This window comes from Musa acuminata, chromosome BXJ2-5 (genome assembly GCF_036884655.1).
Source record: "Musa acuminata AAA Group cultivar baxijiao chromosome BXJ2-5, Cavendish_Baxijiao_AAA, whole genome shotgun sequence".
Lineage (NCBI taxonomy): Eukaryota > Viridiplantae > Streptophyta > Magnoliopsida > Zingiberales > Musaceae > Musa > Musa acuminata.
In genome coordinates this window covers 2,769,031-2,787,859 of record NC_088342.1, presented here as the reverse complement: position 1 = coordinate 2,787,859, position 18,829 = coordinate 2,769,031, and the positions used below count along the sequence as shown (strand labels likewise).

Here is an 18,829-nt window from a genome sequence, read left to right as displayed (position 1 = left end):
AAATAAAAATAAAATAATGAAACTGAATCGAGTACATAAAATTGGATATTACATGCATCACTAACTCAGCTTTACACTATTATCCCCGATTTAAATTCACATGTAGTGTCACATGCACTTATAATTAATATTATTTTCATCGACATAGTCATGTGAGAGTCGTCTTCTGTTTTCACGTGGTGTCACACAGTGTTTGAAGCTAAGGAGACTTCCATCTTATATTCGTATTGTACAAAGATACGTAAAGGTATATTAGAAGAAGTTGATAAGAAAAATACCGATGATATCCAAATTAATTCGATTAGATTGAGACTCGTGTACATGAGAAATTTTGATGTGATCGATAAGATAATTCAAATACTCTTCGGGAGTCGAGTGCATGCTATGTGATAAATCAGCATAAAGATTTTTTTATGCTTAAGTTAATAATCGATGATGGTATAGTAATTTTAATGAATGGTTATCGAAATTAATTTCTATGACCCGATGAACTTTTTATGATGAGCTAAATCCTGACTGGATTACCACATGTCAAACACTTATTAGAGCAAATATTTTCAATATATTTTTCTTAAAAAAGATATCAAATAAAATTGATATATTAATGATTAATTTATACTTAAAATATTATCTAGATGGTATATCAAACCAACAATATATTCTAAAGTTGTTTGCTACTTTGATGGTAAAAACTTTATCGTATAATCAAAATTTTTTTATCATTATCCTTTAAAAAAAATAATTAAATATAATGTAACTTTTCTCATCCAAAAAAATTATGGCACTTGCTTGTTAACCTCCTATGTTAAGGAAGGTATCCCTTTCTCTAATCCTTCCCTTAGCATGTAGGAGCATAACTCCATAAATTATCCTACAATGTTTAAATGACAAATTAAGGCCTTCACTTAATTATGAACTACATTTTAGAGAAAATTAATGGGTATCATGTAAGGTATTACTGGAAACTTTTTATTTAAAGTTTAAATTGAGTCCCTAATCATTAACAGATTAAATTAGGAAAAATATTTATAATATCGAATGATGTATAAGAGCTCACACCAACTCGAATATCAAATCCATAAACTGTATAATAATATATTAATCATTAAGATGTCTCAAGAAACACTCATCAAAAGAGTTCATAAGCTCGCAATTCGCATGAATTATAGTCAAAACACATCTAAAGATATATAGGTTTTTTCGCATGTTGACAAGTAATCAAAACAGATAATAACTATGAAATGACTGTACGTAATGAATGACTGGATACTGCGAACCATGGAAACCGGTGCTGATCTGATGGGGATGAGAGCCGCACTTCCTGGAAACAATGGCTGTAATCTTTGGTGTTACTCTAAAATTGAGAGCCGCTTTATGACCCAGGAAACCAATACCTGAGGTCGGCTTCGTGTCTGTGGTGATGTCCGGTCAAATTTCGTGGCCTAATACGGCCAATAAATGGGAAGGACTCGATGTCTTGACTTACAGGACTTTACTAAAGTCAAACAGTTGCTGACAAAGGAGAGGCTCCCAAATAAGAGAAAGATTGATCTATTTGGTGCTTGATTTCTTTGCATTGTTTAGTACATGCTAATGAAATGAACTGGATGACATAGCTATTATATTAGTTGCAGAAGTTGTATATTTGTGCATTGCATGTATTGATTCCTTTTTAATGCTTGATGTAATTTTTTAAGATTTATTATATTAGTTGATAGAAATAGATATCGAAATAAAATATATTTAGAATTCGAATAATTAAATAATGAGAGTGTTTGCTAACTTAGAGAGAGAGTGTGAGTGTGTGTGTGTTAAGTCAGATACTAAGTTGGAGAATATGGAGTAATAAATGCCAAGTAGGGAAAGGTTAGAGAGAGTCTGTAGGATTCTCATGAATTTTACCCTAACGAAGCTCATAATTTTTTACATATCTGAACTTTTCTGATCATTGAGTATCATAATCTAACATACATATACATACTATTTGGATAAATATGCTGCGGGAGAATATGTTGTGGGGATATGACAAAAATCCAAAATCCAACGGTTCACTTGTGTTTTTATTTTTGGGGGACATAATTAAAGAATCATGATATATAGCATAAGCTACCTTAAGATTATATATTTATTTGATCTCCGAGCTCATACACATTTATAGAGCAAATCAATTACTCTTTTGGTGGTTGTTGTAATGGAATCAAATTATTCTCTTCCAACTAGCTAACTTCTTTATTATTATTATTATTATTATTATTATTATTATTATTATTATTATTATTATTATTATACTTTTTTAGTTGCTAATTATTGTCTTCTTTAGCCAAAAAAAAAGGGTTTCTCTTAATCAACCTCTTAAACAAATTATTCTTATGTTTCAATAAGCTTATATATATATATATATATATATATATATATATATATATATATATATATATATATATATATATATATATATAATTTAACCTAATATAGTATGATTTATAATATTTGTATTTATTTATTGTCAGTTTAAAACTATTATAGTATCTTCGTTGGTCTTATTGAGATAATGAAAACACTATAAATGCTATTGAAAAATACTGTAAATGATGTTATATTATGCATCATTGGTTATAAATCATTACAATATCAAAATTTTAAGCTTATAGTTGACTTGGTTAAGATTATGAGTTTATTTGGATTATTTATATTATTTTTGAATAGGTTTTATATTGTTTTCATTATTAACCAATCAAATTTAAATTTCCATTTGGGTAATATTATATATATCTATTTGAATATATATATCATATGATTTATATTATGTTTTGATTCTATTTGGCTCATTTATATTATTTTAAATAAGTTTTAAAGTATTTTTATTGTCGTGATCAAAACACTATAATAAGTCAAAATAATGAAAAATATTTAAAAGATGATTTAGATAATTTTAAATTAAGAGAACTATTTTAAAAATATATATAATAGATTTAAAAATATCTAAACTATAAATATTTTGTAATAAAATCGTATTTTTTTATTCAATTTTATTTTGACTACAATCTATGTAAAGATCCCTCATGTACGGCCACGTGAATATAAAACTCAGCCGGTCTCACCTTCTCTGAAACTGTCATTAATTGTAATGGTGCATGGAAACACCCGCAGATCCACCAGATAAGAATAAGGAGGAACGGGTCGTCGACCAAAGTTAAAGCCGCCTCTCCTCGCCCTTTAAAGCCCAACTCTCTCGATCGCCTTCTTCCCACTCCGACATCCACATGGATCAAGAGGAGAGGCTAAGCTTCTTCCCCCCGGACTCCTACTCCGACCTTGACAGCAGCTTCACCAGCTCAACGACGTCCGCCTCCACCTTCAGTGCTCGCAGCAGTCTCAGCTTGCCCTCCTCCGCCTCGTTCGCTCTGAAGCCCCTCCCCCACAACTGCTCCGATCCCCACTGGTCCGCCCTCCGCGCCGCAGCCAACCTCTCCCCCGATGGCCTCCTGCACCTTCACCATCTCCGCCTCATCCGCCCTCTTGGCTCTGGTCACCTCGCCCGTGTCTTCCACTGCCGTCTCCACGGCTTTGACGACGGCCATTCTCCTGCTGAATTCGCCCTGAAGGTCATCGACCTCGATGCGCTCTCGCGAACCTCGTCCGACTATAAGAAACCGGATGATTACGAGTGTGATGAGGAAACCGGCGAGGGTGGCGGACGGGGGAAGATGTGGCACGTGCGGGCGGAGGCGCGGGTGCTGGCGGAGATGGACCACCCGTTCCTCCCGACTCTGTACGCGCGGCTTGACGCCGGACACTACGCGTGCTTCCTCATCGACTACTGCCCCGGCGGCGACCTTCACTCCCTCCTCCGCCATCGCCGAGGCCATCGCCTCCCGCCGGCTGCAGCCCGGTTCTATGCAGCCGAGGTCCTGGTCGCCCTCGAGTACCTCCATGCCCTCGGCTTCGTCTACCGCGATCTCAAGCCCGAGAACGTCCTCCTCCGCTCCGACGGCCACGTCATGCTCTCCGACTTCGACCTCTCCTTCCGCTCCCACGTCTCGCCAACACTACTCCACCGTCGTCGCCGCCTTCCTCGCCGAAGGAGTGGCCTCCTCTGCTGCCTCGTAGCCTGCAGCACCTCAGGCGAGGACGAGGAGCTCGAGTTCGTTGCGGAGCCGTCGTCGGCCTTCTCGAGGGCATCCGTCGGGACCCACGAGTACCTTGCTCCGGAGGTGGTCAATGGCAGTAGCCACGGCAACGCCGTCGACTGGTGGGCGTTCGGGGTATTCCTTTACGAGCTCTTATACGGGCGAACCCCCTTCAAGGGCGCAACCAAGGAGGCGACGCTGCGGAACATCCTGACGCGGGAGGTGAAACTCCCAGACACCAACGGCGGCGACGTGGTCGAAGGGGGCGACATGGCGAAGGCGAGGGACCTGATCGCGCAGCTCCTGGTGCGGGACCCGGCGAAACGGATGGGGTCGGTGCTGGGGGCGGCCGAGATCAAGCGGCACCCCTTCTTTGCAAGCGTGCGGTGGCCGCTCATTCGGTGCGCCCGACCACCGATACCGTGTGGCCCAGCCACCGGGCCCCTGGTGCCGGCGACCAATGAGGGTAGCGGGCGGTGGTGGACTGCTGGGAGAAAGAACGCCACCCTCGATAGCAACCATAACAGCAGTAACGATCATAGGAAGACGAAGAAGAAGAAGAAGAAGAAGGGAATCAAACTGGGATTCGGGGCTAAAGCAGCAGCACCTAACAATGTAATAGTGTAACTTTGACTGTACAAAGTAGTTTCTGTAAGTACACCAAATCTTCCTCAACTTCTCGTGTTCTAATCGGCGACAGACCGACGACGACCTGAATGGATCGGTCGCCATGTTTCTTGATAATGAGATCTCAGATCTCCACACAAGTTGTGACGGAAGGTGGTTCTAGTTATTAGAGACGGATCATTTCATTTCCATGTCCGACATGCGTTGGCTTATTAGCAGCATCGCTGTACGCACAAGCTGGGAGAAGACCACAAACTTCATTCAGTTCACTCAAAAATATTTATTATTATTATTATTATTATTATTAATTTAAACATCGAAGGCATCGAGTTAGAAAATCAAATTTATTATGCACATAAATTCAAATCAAATCCAACTGATAGATCTATCACCGATAGTTTGCAAAGCTTTTTGCTTACACATGAATCTAATTCTAGGTGATAGTGTAGGTGTTCGATGGTCCAATCAACTCCACGTAGCAACACAAAGACCTCTTCTTTAAACTCACCGCTGAATCATTCATTCAAAGGAGAGAAAGGTTGCTTCGTATCAACGCACAAGTCTTTGCTTTTGTTTCAGCCTTTTAGAAGAAATTGACAACTGATACCCAATAATGGTTTCGAAAAGTCCTTTTTGGATGCGAAAAAATAATGTAACGATATCTATGAGTAATAAAATACTATACATATTAAATGCATATGACTATTTCATGCAATCCTATTGGATTCAAGCGTTACTTATCCTTTTCATGGACATTGAAACGACATCTGATTTCACGTCCATTCGACCGACATAGAATACGTGTTGATGATAAAATAAATGAATAAATATGAAAATAAAAATAAATTATATTTAATTGTGTTGTTGCAGTTAATTTTGTCGCATATAATTAATTTGAAATGACACATAATTCTTTTTTCATTCAATATGTTATACTATATATTGCGTAGTTATCCATTCGAATCCTACCAATGGAATTAAATATTGGCATTTATTTTGAAACTGGTTTATTCTTGGATTTGGCACAAAGATAAATATGTTTAGAACAATGATCAAATTTTGCTCTATGTCTTGTGATGAGGATATAGCATGATTGTAACAATAGGTGTTGAGATAAATAAACTAAGACCTGTATTCTTAGTTATGGTTTTATGTATTCATTAGTGAAAATGTATTAAAAAAACAATGATTTGTTTTACATTTATTTATCATTTTATAACTTTATGATTTCTAATATATATAAAAATTACATTTACGATCTTTTTTTATAAAGCGAGTAAGAAAGCCTATTTTTAAATTTTAGACAAAATATTTACATTATGACTAGTTTTGCTAATGTAAGTCTTAGTGCATATTAAGTTTGGATGGACTAATATTCTTGTTTTACAATTTTTGGATCACGAGGAGTAGATCATATGTCTAAATGACAAATTAATTATTTTTAGAATTTTTAATTCAGAGTTATACTATAATAAATGTTACATGATTTTAAATATTGTAAACTTGTGAGCTAAATGACTGAGTATGATTTTTATATCATACAAATCAAAATATAGAAAAAAAAAATTTAGATGCATATCACTAAAAAATTAAGAAACAACGAATATGGACCTCGAAATTTGGGATTCAAATATATATAACTTGTAAAATCTCAAAACTAACAATTATATTCCCAAGGCGAGCTATCATATTTCAGCTATTAAAAATATATTTATTCGTTTTTAGAAATGATCAAAATAGACATGGTTTAAGTTAAATGCATCCCATTTTAGAGACACTTTTGATTTATTTTCATATATATATATATATATATATATATATATATATATATATATATATATATATATATATGATAAAATTAAATTACAATGTAAAACATTTTAATACTGAAATTAAAATTAAAAGAATCATAGATCCAGGATGTCTTAATCAATAGGATATTTTGAACATAGTAAAGTATCACTTTGTAGATCTGCATATAAATGTTATATATTTTTTTTCTCTTCTCTTCATATTTTTCACAAGACCTTGTTATGGTCTAAAATATTTTTTATATGCTCTAATCTTCAATTAATTTATGATTTGATGATCAATCATTGACTTGAGCATATAATTTGAATGCATAATTAGAGTACATGATTGAGAAAATCTCTCCTTTAAAACCTGTATAAATATACATTTCCAATTGGTATCATGTCTTTTATAATAAGTTCTTTATGGTATTATGACCCTTTTGCTTCGAGGCTCTCTCTTCCTCTCTCTCCCTATTGCTGCTTTATAAGTCTTAAATTCTCGTTTTCAGATTTTGGCATTGCATTGAAGATAAAGGCGTGCGACTCCTTCCAACCAATCTCCTAGCATGATATGCTCTACAATAGATCTACTCTACCTTGCTAATCTAATAACATCCTCTAGTAATCGACTTACTTCTCTGACGATTCTCTATCACTGTTCAATTCTAAAAACTTAGCAAGTGTACCTTTTGCTCCTACACCGACAACAACTACTCAACATCTTCATCAATGTCATCCCCTTCTCACTAACTATCGAACTCACTAATGCCTCAAATTTATGGTTAACCTCTCAACGATAGTCCACTACCTTTCACCATCCTCTCGACTACACTATTAGTATTCATGATCGAGAGAAGGATTTAGGAGGGGAAGGAAGAGATCACCCTCTTATGAACATCCTACATATATAATTTCACATATATGATCTCCTTAGTATCTCCACCATTTGTGCATTAAAACTATATCATCAATTAATTCTGGATTTTTTTTTTATTGATCACAATATCTTCTCAACATATCTTTCTCCGATATATCTAATGCTCAAATCATTGTTTCCCCTAGAAACAATAATTCATCTCAACCTATAAGACATATTTATCAATACAATAACTTTAATCTCCTTCAAGCTCTTTAAAGGTGACAACTATGTAACTTAGCAAGCACAATTCATCTATCTTCTCTTTGTAAATGACTCTTTTAGTTATTCATTAGAAAAGATTCAAATATCAACAAAACCCATCCCAATAGTAAATCCTAATCACGTTATGACTATGGAAAATATATCTTATTTTACAAGTTATTCAAGTCTTAATCATTATAGCACTGCTACTCTTTTCGTGCAACACTATAAAAGAAGTATGGTCCAAGTTATAAACTATCTTCGATAATTGCTCTCACACTCGCATACTACGTCTTTTATTTATTCTAAACAACATAAGAGAGAACTATTATTATTGATTATGTACAAAATTTATAAATTATTATAGATGATTTGACTTTAATAGACCATCCCCAAGATGTCATTGTTTATACTTTCAAACCTATGAAATAAATATAAGAAGTTAATAGTAATCTTCAATCAATCTATGATTTAAGTATCAATCATATATTTGAGTATATGATTTGAATGCATAATTTGAGTGCATAATTAATCAATGAATGGTATCATCTCTTTCGTAATAAAATTTGAAGTTCTTTATAAGAAAAGATAATTAGAAAAGTTTGATATCTTCTAAGATTTCTAAAATAAGTGAATATTCTTTCTATTAGTTAATAACTTTAATTAAAATTTAATTAGATCCTTAATATCTTTATCCTAAGTTAATTGAATAATATGATTGGCAATTAAAGAGGAAGGAGAAGGTTAGCTGAGGAAGACAAAAGGGAGAGAAAATTGAGAGTGAGCTGGTATTAGAAGGGACATACAACTAAGAGAAGGGTGTGAAGGGGGTAGTTAAGCTCAAGGTGGAACAAAAAAAAGAAAATGACAGAGAGGGAAGGAAGAGGATGTATAGGATTTAAAAGGAAGAAGGGTTACAAAGAAGAGTGAGAAGAAACAAAAGTTAAATGACATTTACTTGGTTGTTTGACTCATTAACATTTATGTATGAAGAGGATAGTGATTATGATAAGACATTTACTTGGTTGTTTGACTCTGATGACGTCTCACGCCTCGATCGACGTGACAGCACCTGTTCAAACGGATTAGAACGTCGATCGAGGCACATTAACGTCCGCTCAGGCTCAGTTCTTCACGTCACGCCAACACCAATGTCAGACGCTACCAGCTTGCCCCCTGCAAGCGGGCACATCAGAAAACAGTACACTTCCTTATAAATGCCATCGCAAAATGGAAGAAAAAATGAAAAAGAAAAAGCACTTCCTCGTCTGAATCCCCTTGACATCGATTAACTTGATCGTCGGAGGGGTCGGGCTGAGCACCCCGACTCGACCTTTGTGTAGGGGCGAAGCCGAAGGTCCCCGCGAGACGTAAAGGCGAGGAGTTCCTACTCGGAGGGTACGACGACACCGTCCCGACCACACTATCGACCGCCTCGGTGGGCTCGAAGGCCGTCTCGTGAAACTCCCCGTCATCCGGACCCGAACCAAGCCGCGTTGGCCCTGAGGCCACAGCTCAAGGTTGTTTACCACAATAATCTATAAATTTAATCTTGATTAAGTTTTAATCTAAGAACATCAAACTATTATTTGATTTAACTATGGTATTATCAGATATGTCAAATAGCTTTGAATTCATTGAAACATTGGATAAATCTTATCAGATATATACCGTCGTACTGTCTTGGAGTTACCTTAATTTAGAAGAGTCCAGCATTAAAAGTTGAACGAACAGTTAGTTCGGTCGAACCGATGAAGTATCTGACATGACCATAATAATAATTAAAAAAAAGAACCTATCAATTTTGCCCTATGGAATTGAGGATCATTCTACACACGAACAAGTTTAGAATAATTTTTTAAAAATATTAATATAAATTAGAGTTTGAAAGATTCTAAATTAAGGATAAATAATGAAATTAATTGATTTGGTGGAGAGTATATATGAAATACAAGTTTGCAGGGGAAAAAAGAAAACCATTTGATGAAAGATAAATCGTAAGGTAATATTTTTGGGGGGTTTTTAACTTTTTGAAGAAACACAATAAGAAAGGAAACAGGGAGGTGAGACCACGGAAAGGCCTAATCACCGTCTTCCGTTCCGTGCCTTCAATGAAAGTCCACGTTCCTGGTCGCATGTGTCGTGCCATCAGCTCCGGCGACGACGAGACGAGACGACGAGGCGGACAAAGATGAAGCGAGAGTGGGCATAGCCAACGGGCAGTCGGCTGACACGACTGCCCACTGTTCCCGTGTCACGAGTCCATCGGATGCGTGGCCCTCCTCCCACGTGGAAATCGGGCCCACCGTGCACAGTTATCCTTACCATCAAATTACACGTTAAATAAAAAAGATAAAATATAATTATATTAAAAAACTAAATACTTAAAAATTATGATTTGATTCATTTCTTTTAAGATCGCAAGGAGTGAAAATGACATAGGTTGACGAAGAATTATGATGGGCTGAGAGTAAGAGGGACTCAACGAATCTATAATCTCAATCTATAATCCCTTGGTTTCTTTTTTTTGGACAATGGATGTACCCGCCATTTTATCCTTTCGAAAAATTCCTTCTTTTTGAGCGATGAATGTACCCGCACGATTTTATCCTTTCGAAAATATATGAACTCCAAAAGACACTCTGATTGTGAAAGAGACTCGACAAACTTATAAACCCTTAGTTCTCATATTCCTCAACCAATGAGATACTCGATAAACTTATGAACCCTTAGTTCTCATACTCCTCAATCAATGTGGGATTAAATGACCTTATCAAGTCTATACCAATCTAAGCCAATCTTATCTTTATATAAGATTGAATAAATAAATATTCTTATTTTATATTTTTAAATAATATTATAAAGTATTTTCGAAAATTTAAATTTTTTATTAATGTGTCGTAAATATTAAAATACTAATACTACCTTAAGATAGGATCAGTATTCGAACATTTACAATATAACATCTAAGTCAAATATAATTAAAAAAAATCTATCAAACAATAATTTACATTTAAAATATCCATTAGACTCTTTTAAATGTATTTCTAAATGCACCCAAAAACCAATTAAACAACAAGATATCGTCCACTGCAATCAAGTAACAGAATCGTCTTAACCTTCTGAGACGAATGAGCATACATTATATATTTATGCATAAATCATATTTATGAGGCAGAGCATCAAAATAGTTATGTCTTGTCACTATAGCATCAAAATTAGTTCCTAGTTGTTTGATTCAGGCAGTGATAGAAACAGAATTGACAATGGTAAGAATGCTATCAGTCAACCTAATTAAATGACAACATTCTGCTGTTGACGAGAAAGAGAACAGAGTCAGTCACTGATTATTCTTAGTTCAAAATAGATATATTTCAAGATGATGCAGTCAGTACATCTAGAGGCATCAGATACAACAAGAAATAGCAATTCACAGTAGGCTGATCTATTCTGATAAACCACAATTGATAGTACGTTACGTAGCCATTACAGTTTCACGAGGCAAGCAGAAACCAGGAAACAGCCATCCTAAGCAAATACATCAAGGACAAGTTATGCTACCAACTGAAAAGAAAGGAGTGCAAACAGATTGACATTTTGGGTCCCAAGTCAAATCCAGTCAGTTTGATTACACAAGACAACTTGAGAAAACGAAAGCTCAAACTACGACAGAACCTGATTTATCCAGTCCCCATGGGGTTTATCAATCAGCTGCAGCACTCTAAGTTTGCACTGAGTGATCCAGGTAGTACAGAACTGGAGAACCAAAAAGCAGTGGTGATTATGATGAATTAGATAATACAAACATATCCCAGAAGCCAATTTTCTTTTTAACGTTACTACTATTATTTAACAACAATCATATCCATAATCCCCATCTGAATAAACTGGTTTTCATTATGTTCAACAGCAGTAATCAACTTCATCTAAATGCAAAACCAACTGAAGGAGGAAAGCCTAGATGAAACAAACTGTCATCAGAGTCTTTCACAAATCTCAACCCTAGCATTTATCCATCGTAATTGATCCTGAGAAAGTGTACGACCTCCATATATATAGTTAAAAAAATTGAACAGTTTGTGTTTTCATGTAAGCATGAAAAACATCAGGGAAACGGGCTGTGCTTTCTATTACAGATGCATATAATAACAATTTCTAGGAAGGCTAAAGAAGAACGACATGGATAATCCTGTTAAATCAACCTGACTTAAACAGTTTAGGTTCATAGATTGATAGATTGGAATGACAGAGGACTGGCTTCTGGAACTTAAAAGAACTCATAAAGAAAAGTATCCATGAAGAAAGCACTGAATGAGATGTTTTCTCATTTAACTACACATTTTGATGAGATCTTTCCTACCTTCCTATGTCGTCACTCCCTGAATCAGTTGATATTGTCAGCCTCCGTGCCGTTTTCATGAACTCACTGCAACGATACCATAATAAGATCCATAAGACACATTCTTTTAGAATGAGACCATAGGCTCAAAATATTTAAACAAATGACTGCCGCTTATGACATAAAGGCAAACTAAAAGTGCAGCCAGACCAGAAGGCTGCAACCATCGTGAGATCTGAGGAAAGTAATTACAAGTGAAAGGTGTAAATTTTAAAGTTTTTATTTGTGATGAAACCCTTAAAAAGAAAGAAGTGACAACCAATTAGATTCTCATATCTATCACATAGTTCACAAAATACATGTTACCTAAAATTTTCAATGGAGTGCTAAACAGGCTAAATTTTCTCAGACATCTGTAAAAATCATAACAAGATAGATTTACAAGCAACAGTAACCACCCATATTTGCAAAACAAATGTGAAGTTGTGACAACTGAGATAGAAAACCTTGAAGTTGAAGTCACTGGCTATAGAATCAGATCATGGATTAGAACAGGAAACACAAAGAAGCAACGTGGATGATAGTAATAAAGTAGACGGAGGACACCAGAGCAATTAGGCAAAAAGACTCGATATAAGAAAGCTAGATGCAAATGAGTGGTATGGTTTAAAGATATAAATGCACCGTGATGACCATCTAATACCATCACAAGTTGTTTGTTCATGCTAAGAATGACCCAGATTCTAACCTGTAAGGTTCATCTCCAGTGTGTTTAACTGCACCTGCTGCATCATTGTAAATCATGTGGCTTCTAATCTCTGATTTTCCAATCCCAAACATGTCAGCTAGCTTTGTGTATAGTTCTTCATAAGATTCAAACATGGAGAGATCAAGGGTGCGACCAATATCAACTGATTCCATAAAAATCTTGCAATGGCCAGTCTCCAGTCCAAGATCTGATATATTGCAGTACCTGTGCCTGTCCCATTTGAATAATTCACAAGATGAACTGTCCACAACTATATTCTGATTCATTGCAGAGCCAGAAACATCTGACATATTTGTTGTCTTCTCAAGATTCCCATCAGCAGAACTGTTTCCAGTAGCACCAGGGAAAACCATATCCCCAGATTTGCTCAGAGATATCTGATCCTCAGTCAGTATTGTTTTCCCAAAGAGCACTAATTGTGGCGGTTTATCATTGCAGAGCTTTTCTGTGCTATGAGAAGCATTGCCAATTGTTAACAAACAAGAGATGTTATTACGAATGGCAGGGTTATCAATGATGAGGCCAGTCGTTATTCTTGAAGGTGGAGTGGTCTGATCAAGGCGGTGAATGCCAGCATGGAACAGACCTAATTGCAGTTTGTTAAGGTGGATATCTGATAAAGATACACCAAAATGAGCATGCCTGGCTCCCTGTATGCCTGCAGGAGCACTGTCTGGGAAACAGCACAAAGGACTAGTGCCATGACCAAGGGGGTCCCTGAGGAACATAGGCAATGGAGGTTGACCTTCGAGGCAAAAATCAGGGTATTGGGAAATACAAATCTTCTTCTTCGGTGGAGAGAAGGGTGCTAAATGGATAGTTGGCATGTTTGAGACCAGTTCAACCAACCATGGGTTCACACACTTCACATTTTGTAAAAAATCTGGTTCATCCCACGTAACCTGCAAACCCATTATAAATAGTGATCGCATTTTGACAAGGAAGCAGATACATTCATAGAGAAGGAAAATAAGAAAAATGAAGTGAGACATTTGTAGTATCACAAGAACATTTCTGAGAAATATAGCAACACAAGGAAAACCTGCAAGACAAAAAATAACTTGCCATAAGCAAAAGAACTGGGGAAGGTGTAGAATAGAATTTTGGTTCACTCCGCCATGAATGGATTTGTATCTTTTTGTAATGGTTAATAAACGTTGATTTTTTGTCTTGGAGAAAAAAAAGAAACTGCGGTAGGTGCAGAATATATGAAACCACAATGGATCTGCTTTTCTTGGTTCAATAAATTGGAAGACACTAAATCTCTCTATATCAGTCCCCCTCATTGACGACATAGACTAAATTGCTTTCCAAGAAACAGAGTCAAACAAAAAAGGGCCAGTCTGATGCTAAATATTCATACTGATATATCATTTGTCTATAAAGACAAACAAACTTCCATTTATTATTCTTATGTTGATATCAACTTTATACACAATCATACTTGCCATGCCTCTGATGAAAGTAATATATGCCATTCAAGATAAATTGTTGACAAAATATCGGAACTAGAAACAAATATCATAAATGCATTTTTAAATTTAATTATGCTTGATAGCCAAGGAATAAAATTAAACGACTTTGAAATAAATCAATCATCATGTAAACTGTTGAAGGGACCTAATTTGTCACGCCAGCAAATGACAAACATGACAAAAGTTCCAGAAAATGGAACTCCATCCTATGGCATACTAACATCAATAGCAAACACAGGTAAAAATTTAATACCATGTGCATAAACCATGCGGAAAAAAAAAAAAACAAAGGAAAAATTTATTTTTTAAAAAACATTATCTGACACACTCATTGGTATTTAGATTTGCTGCACCTGCCCATCTAGTATTTCTTCATTAGAACAGATATCTAGAAGAAAACAACCGACCACAAGCACAAATAATAAGAAATGGAGGCAGAAAGCATGATAAAAATGACACGAACTTTGGGTTAGCTTCCCTATTGTTGATCAGAACAATGACTTGTATGAATTTAAAAAGGAACATGGAGACATCAACCAAATTGACATCGGGTGCAGATATTATATGGACAAGTCATAAAAGATGAGAAGAGGTGCAAGCAAACTAACACCATAAAAAGCAAAATACTGTATTATCTTAGACTCACAAAGAGCATACATGCTGCATGGAAAAGGTACCTGAAGAAGTCTCCAAGGCGAATTAGGCCACTGCACGGGATCTGCAATCTGAACAGAAGATATAGTTCCCATAAACCAACTAATCCTTGAGGAATCCTCAGTTTCGAAAGCCATCTTAAACCTCATTCCGGAACACCATTGGATCCTCATTGCAGCTTTTACTGATGCAGCCTTCACACAGAACTCCGGCGTAGTCACCCTAGGGTAGTACACCACCTCAAAAGGTTGTCCTCTAGCTGCAAGTGTTGCTGCCTCAATGACAGAGTCTGCCTTCACCCTACCTCTTATCCTCATGCCCCGACTAGTTCTTAAACTACCACCATTTCCGTTTTCCCTCATTAACCTACACTCTTCCCCCCTTGAGAAGACAGAGAAGTTCCCATAGCTCGTCATACAATTCCCATTGGGAAGGATCCATCCTGAAGGAACCTCTGGCCCGCCACCAATCCCACCTCTTTTAGCCCGTCGGATCCCCATGCAAAGATCCCCATTCTCGGTTCTCAAGAACACAATCGAATCCCCTGCCACAAGCTTCTTCTGGTTAACAAAAGTGCTCCACCCAGTTGTGAGCAGATGTCGGCGAGGGGTTCCCCTATAGATGTGCCTAAACTTCCAAATCTCACCATGCACATCCTTCACAAGCACAGTCTGCACCGGTGGATCCACAGTGTAGTCCAACCTTGGGAAGATGGTCTCAGCGCAGTATCGTGGGACAGAGAAGCCCCCACCATTGTTTGCATCCGATTGAGTCAGTGTCTTTGCAAAAGATGCCAGCTTTTCTTGTGTGTTGCTTCCATCTATAACAAGTCCCAGTGCGTCATCTTGGCCACACTCCAGCTCATCGACCGTTAGTGGAACCATGCGGATCTTAGCGAAGACTTCATCAGTCTCTGGTTCAGCCAAAAATTTCACGGCAGTCACAGTGGCAAGGATGAGAGGTGGGATGCGCTGGGAGGTTCCAAAGTCCACGCTGCCTTGTGCATGCTCTGCGTGACCCTGGGGGAAGTAGTAGACCTTGGAGTTCACTGCCGGCATCTGAACCATTCCACCAGCACAAGCATGCCATAACTGGGAGTCGAGGCACTTGTTGATTTGCTTCATCGATTGATTCTTTGGTTTATTTGTCAAATATGAGAATCGGAAGGAGCAGTTCAAACTGGTTTTTGAAGAATACTGGTGTTGTAAGAGGAAATTGCTGCTGATTTCAGGCACAAATTTACACAAGCACTACACATGGGAACAGAGAGATATCCAGCAGCATTAGCGAAAATTGTTACCTTTTAGCGAACCAGTGCAAGTATCCAAACCAATTACTTCCTTCAAGGGCTCCTGACGAACGTCGTCTTAGAATCGATGAACTAGAAGAATAACCTATAAGTATATAAAGTTGGGATTTTGACACCAAAGAAAAAGGAATAAAACTTCAAACTCCCTAAAATATACACTAATTTATAAACTGATTCGATTTCTTACCTTTCCCGTGAAGAACTGCGTCAATCAGGGAAGGAAGAACAGAAACATCAAAACAAAGTAGAAATACGCCGACTCCATTTCATTCCAAACTTCCATCTGAAGACCCCTCACAAGATCGTGGAAACCCCAAACTCCGGCTCAACTCCACTAACCCTAAGGAAACGAAGATCCCCCCGGAGCTCAGTTAAATTCCCCGACACCACTCCCAAACCCTACAAAATCCAGTTAATGACTTCCAAAATCCTTCTTCTAAATCGAAATATCTCAGGCTTCCCAGCAAAATACCACCATCATTTCTTCACCCATGACTCCAATCATCCGCCAAAAGGACATACCACCAGAAACCGCAACAATCATTCCTTCCAGCTGCGGATCCAGCAGATAACACGTCCCATGGTGGAATCTCTCCCCCTCCTCATCTCCTCTCCAGGCTAAGATCCACCCGATTCCAGATGCAATTCAGAGGGGCTTCGCCGCTGAATTCGTCGGCGATCAAACTGGGGAAGAGAGAGAGAGAGAGAGAGAGAGAGAGAGAAGGGGGACATGAGACACTCGGACTGTTCTCCCTTTCAGATCTTTATATGAATCCGCTGTGTCTCTCTGGCAATAGAAGAACCAAAAAAAACAGCAGATTAAATATTTTGCATATATACCCTTTAAACGTGAAAATGAACAAAAGTCCACAATACTTAAGATTACATTTTACACATGTACCCTTATCAGGGGCTTATTTAAGAATTTATTTTCCGAAGAAAGATGACTTCTTCTATAATTTATTTTTTGGTGAGGGGTCAAACGAAAAAGGCAAAAGCTTACGAAGGAAATGGGGAGGAATTATTGATGTGATGTCGCGGTTACTGAGACTGCGGTCGTGGCAGGGGGAGGGAAGCGGAACAGGAGGAGGATCAGCTATTGGTGTCGTCGCAGCGAGATTGCGATGGGGTTCTCGTTGGATGCCACGTGCACCACAGAGGTCTGGCGCTTCGGACGACGGTTCGCCGATTAGTCGCCGATTCGAAGCACTCGGAGAACCCCACGGTGTCGGATGGATTTGGTTTACTTTATTTGGAATTAATTGATATTTTGAGATGGTTGTGTGTGAAGGGAAGCATATTTAATTTAATTGATTTATAATGATTTGATTTTGAAAACTATAAATGGGGTATCATTTTTTTCATATGATTAATTGGTTCAAATCAAATTGAATCGATTTTAATTTAAAAAATATCAATATGTTATCATAAATTTTTAACTAATTTCATAAATATTATAGTATCGTCCAATCGGATCAAGATTCGAATTCGATTCAATTAAATTTAATCGATTTATTAAAAAAAATATTTTTTTAATTTATTTAAAATTATAAATCGATTAATTGATTAATCGTATCGGATTAAACGATCTTGAATCAAATCAAACTTATTCGAACTAAAAAAATATTCTTATTTTAATCAAATCAAAGTAAAAAAAAAAGATTCGACCATTAACGATACCGTTTGAATCGATTTGAGTACCCCTATAATTCAGCATAATAAATTTGAAGAAAAAAAAAACCTTCCTCTTCGTTCCATTCAGTTGCACCATACTCATTTGTTAAAAGTTCACATAGTTCGTTCTTTTATTATAAATAATTTTTAATTTGAGTTTTGTTGTGTTTTATTATAATATTTTATTATAAATAATGTTAAAAGTATCATCTATTGTGTTTTGTTGGCATCCCTCTCGGAAGATCGCATGATTGATCGAAGAGGAAATTGAAACTAATAAGCATTAGAATGGATCTGATCGGCGAAGAAGAAGAAGAAGAAATCGATGCCCCATCACATTCAAAAGAAACATATATTGTAGAACCAATCACGTCATGTCGAGTACGGAGTGGAAGGCTTACCTTTTTCTCTTTCCAATCGTTTTGAGTTTTTGGCAACGATGTGTGCCGGATAAGAACCACAAGCCCAAATCCATGAGACGCTACATGTCGTTTTCCTTTCTTTCTCATTCTATTGGCTTCCTCACCATGAATTCAGCTCATAAAGAACACAATGAGTTGTCAAGGATCTTAAATGCTTCCACATAATAATCTTATACTTTGTCGTCAACCTTCTATCATCAAATTATTGCTCGGCGTGCAACTTTTAAACACGATAAGATCTAGGCAAAGAAAAGTCGTTAGGTTAATTTTGTTTTTTTACTATTTTAATTTCATTTTAGTAGATTTTTTTGTTACTTGTAATTTGTAGTTTTTTTTAGATAATTTGTAATTTAATTTATGCGATCTTAATAAAAAAAACAACAACATATATACGAGTTGACAAACATTTAGTTAAGGCATGATGTAAGAAGAAACCTATGCATCCCAAAAATACAAATAATATAGTAAATCAATACGAATAACTCCCATGACATATAAAATAAGAAAAAATTAATAATTA

General features: G+C 36.7%; 2 protein-coding genes across 10 annotated transcripts; one reads left to right on the top strand and one right to left on the bottom strand.

The window, feature by feature from the left end:
- The first annotated feature begins 3,133 nt into the window (after nucleotides 1–3,133).
- On the top strand, nucleotides 3,134–4,945 carry LOC103983877 (serine/threonine-protein kinase WAG2-like). Its single transcript, XM_009401205.3, has one exon. The coding sequence runs from the start codon at nucleotides 3,261–3,263 to the stop codon at nucleotides 4,752–4,754; it is 1,494 nt and encodes a 497-aa protein (XP_009399480.2). The 5' UTR covers nucleotides 3,134–3,260; the 3' UTR covers nucleotides 4,755–4,945.
- Nucleotides 4,946–11,078: 6,133 nt separating this feature from the next.
- On the bottom strand, nucleotides 11,079–16,964 carry LOC135612134 (auxin response factor 18-like). 9 transcript variants are annotated; one of them, XM_065107983.1, is made up of 6 exons: nucleotides 16,401–16,964; nucleotides 16,205–16,298; nucleotides 14,928–16,122; nucleotides 12,755–13,677; nucleotides 12,028–12,093; nucleotides 11,079–11,423 (listed from the first exon to the last, which is right to left on the bottom strand). In XM_065107983.1, the coding sequence occupies exons 3-6, from the start codon at nucleotides 16,026–16,028 to the stop codon at nucleotides 11,375–11,377; spliced, it is 2,139 nt and encodes a 712-aa protein (XP_064964055.1). In that variant the 5' UTR covers nucleotides 16,029–16,122; nucleotides 16,205–16,298; nucleotides 16,401–16,964; the 3' UTR covers nucleotides 11,079–11,374. The 9 variants fall into 9 exon arrangements, with proteins under 9 accessions (XP_064964055.1, XP_064964057.1, XP_064964058.1 ...); XM_065107985.1 differs by having other exon boundaries at nucleotides 14,928–16,100; XM_065107986.1 differs by having other exon boundaries at nucleotides 14,928–16,083.
- Nucleotides 16,965–18,829: the final 1,865 nt, after the last annotated feature.

Coding starts and splice junctions, on each gene's coding strand:
- LOC135612134 (XM_065107982.1), bottom strand. CDS start 16,028: ATGAAGCAAATCAACAAGTGCCTCGACTCCCAGTTATGGCATGCTTGT. Junction 12,094..12,754: donor ACTGGAGATGAACCTTACAG/GTTAGAATCTGG, acceptor GTATCGTTGCAG/TGAGTTCATGAAAACGGCAC. Junction 11,424..12,027: donor GGGAGTGACGACATAGGAAG/GTAGGAAAGATC, acceptor TTGGTTCTCCAG/TTCTGTACTACCTGGATCAC.
- LOC103983877 (XM_009401205.3), top strand. CDS start 3,261: ATGGATCAAGAGGAGAGGCTAAGCTTCTTCCCCCCGGACTCCTACTCC.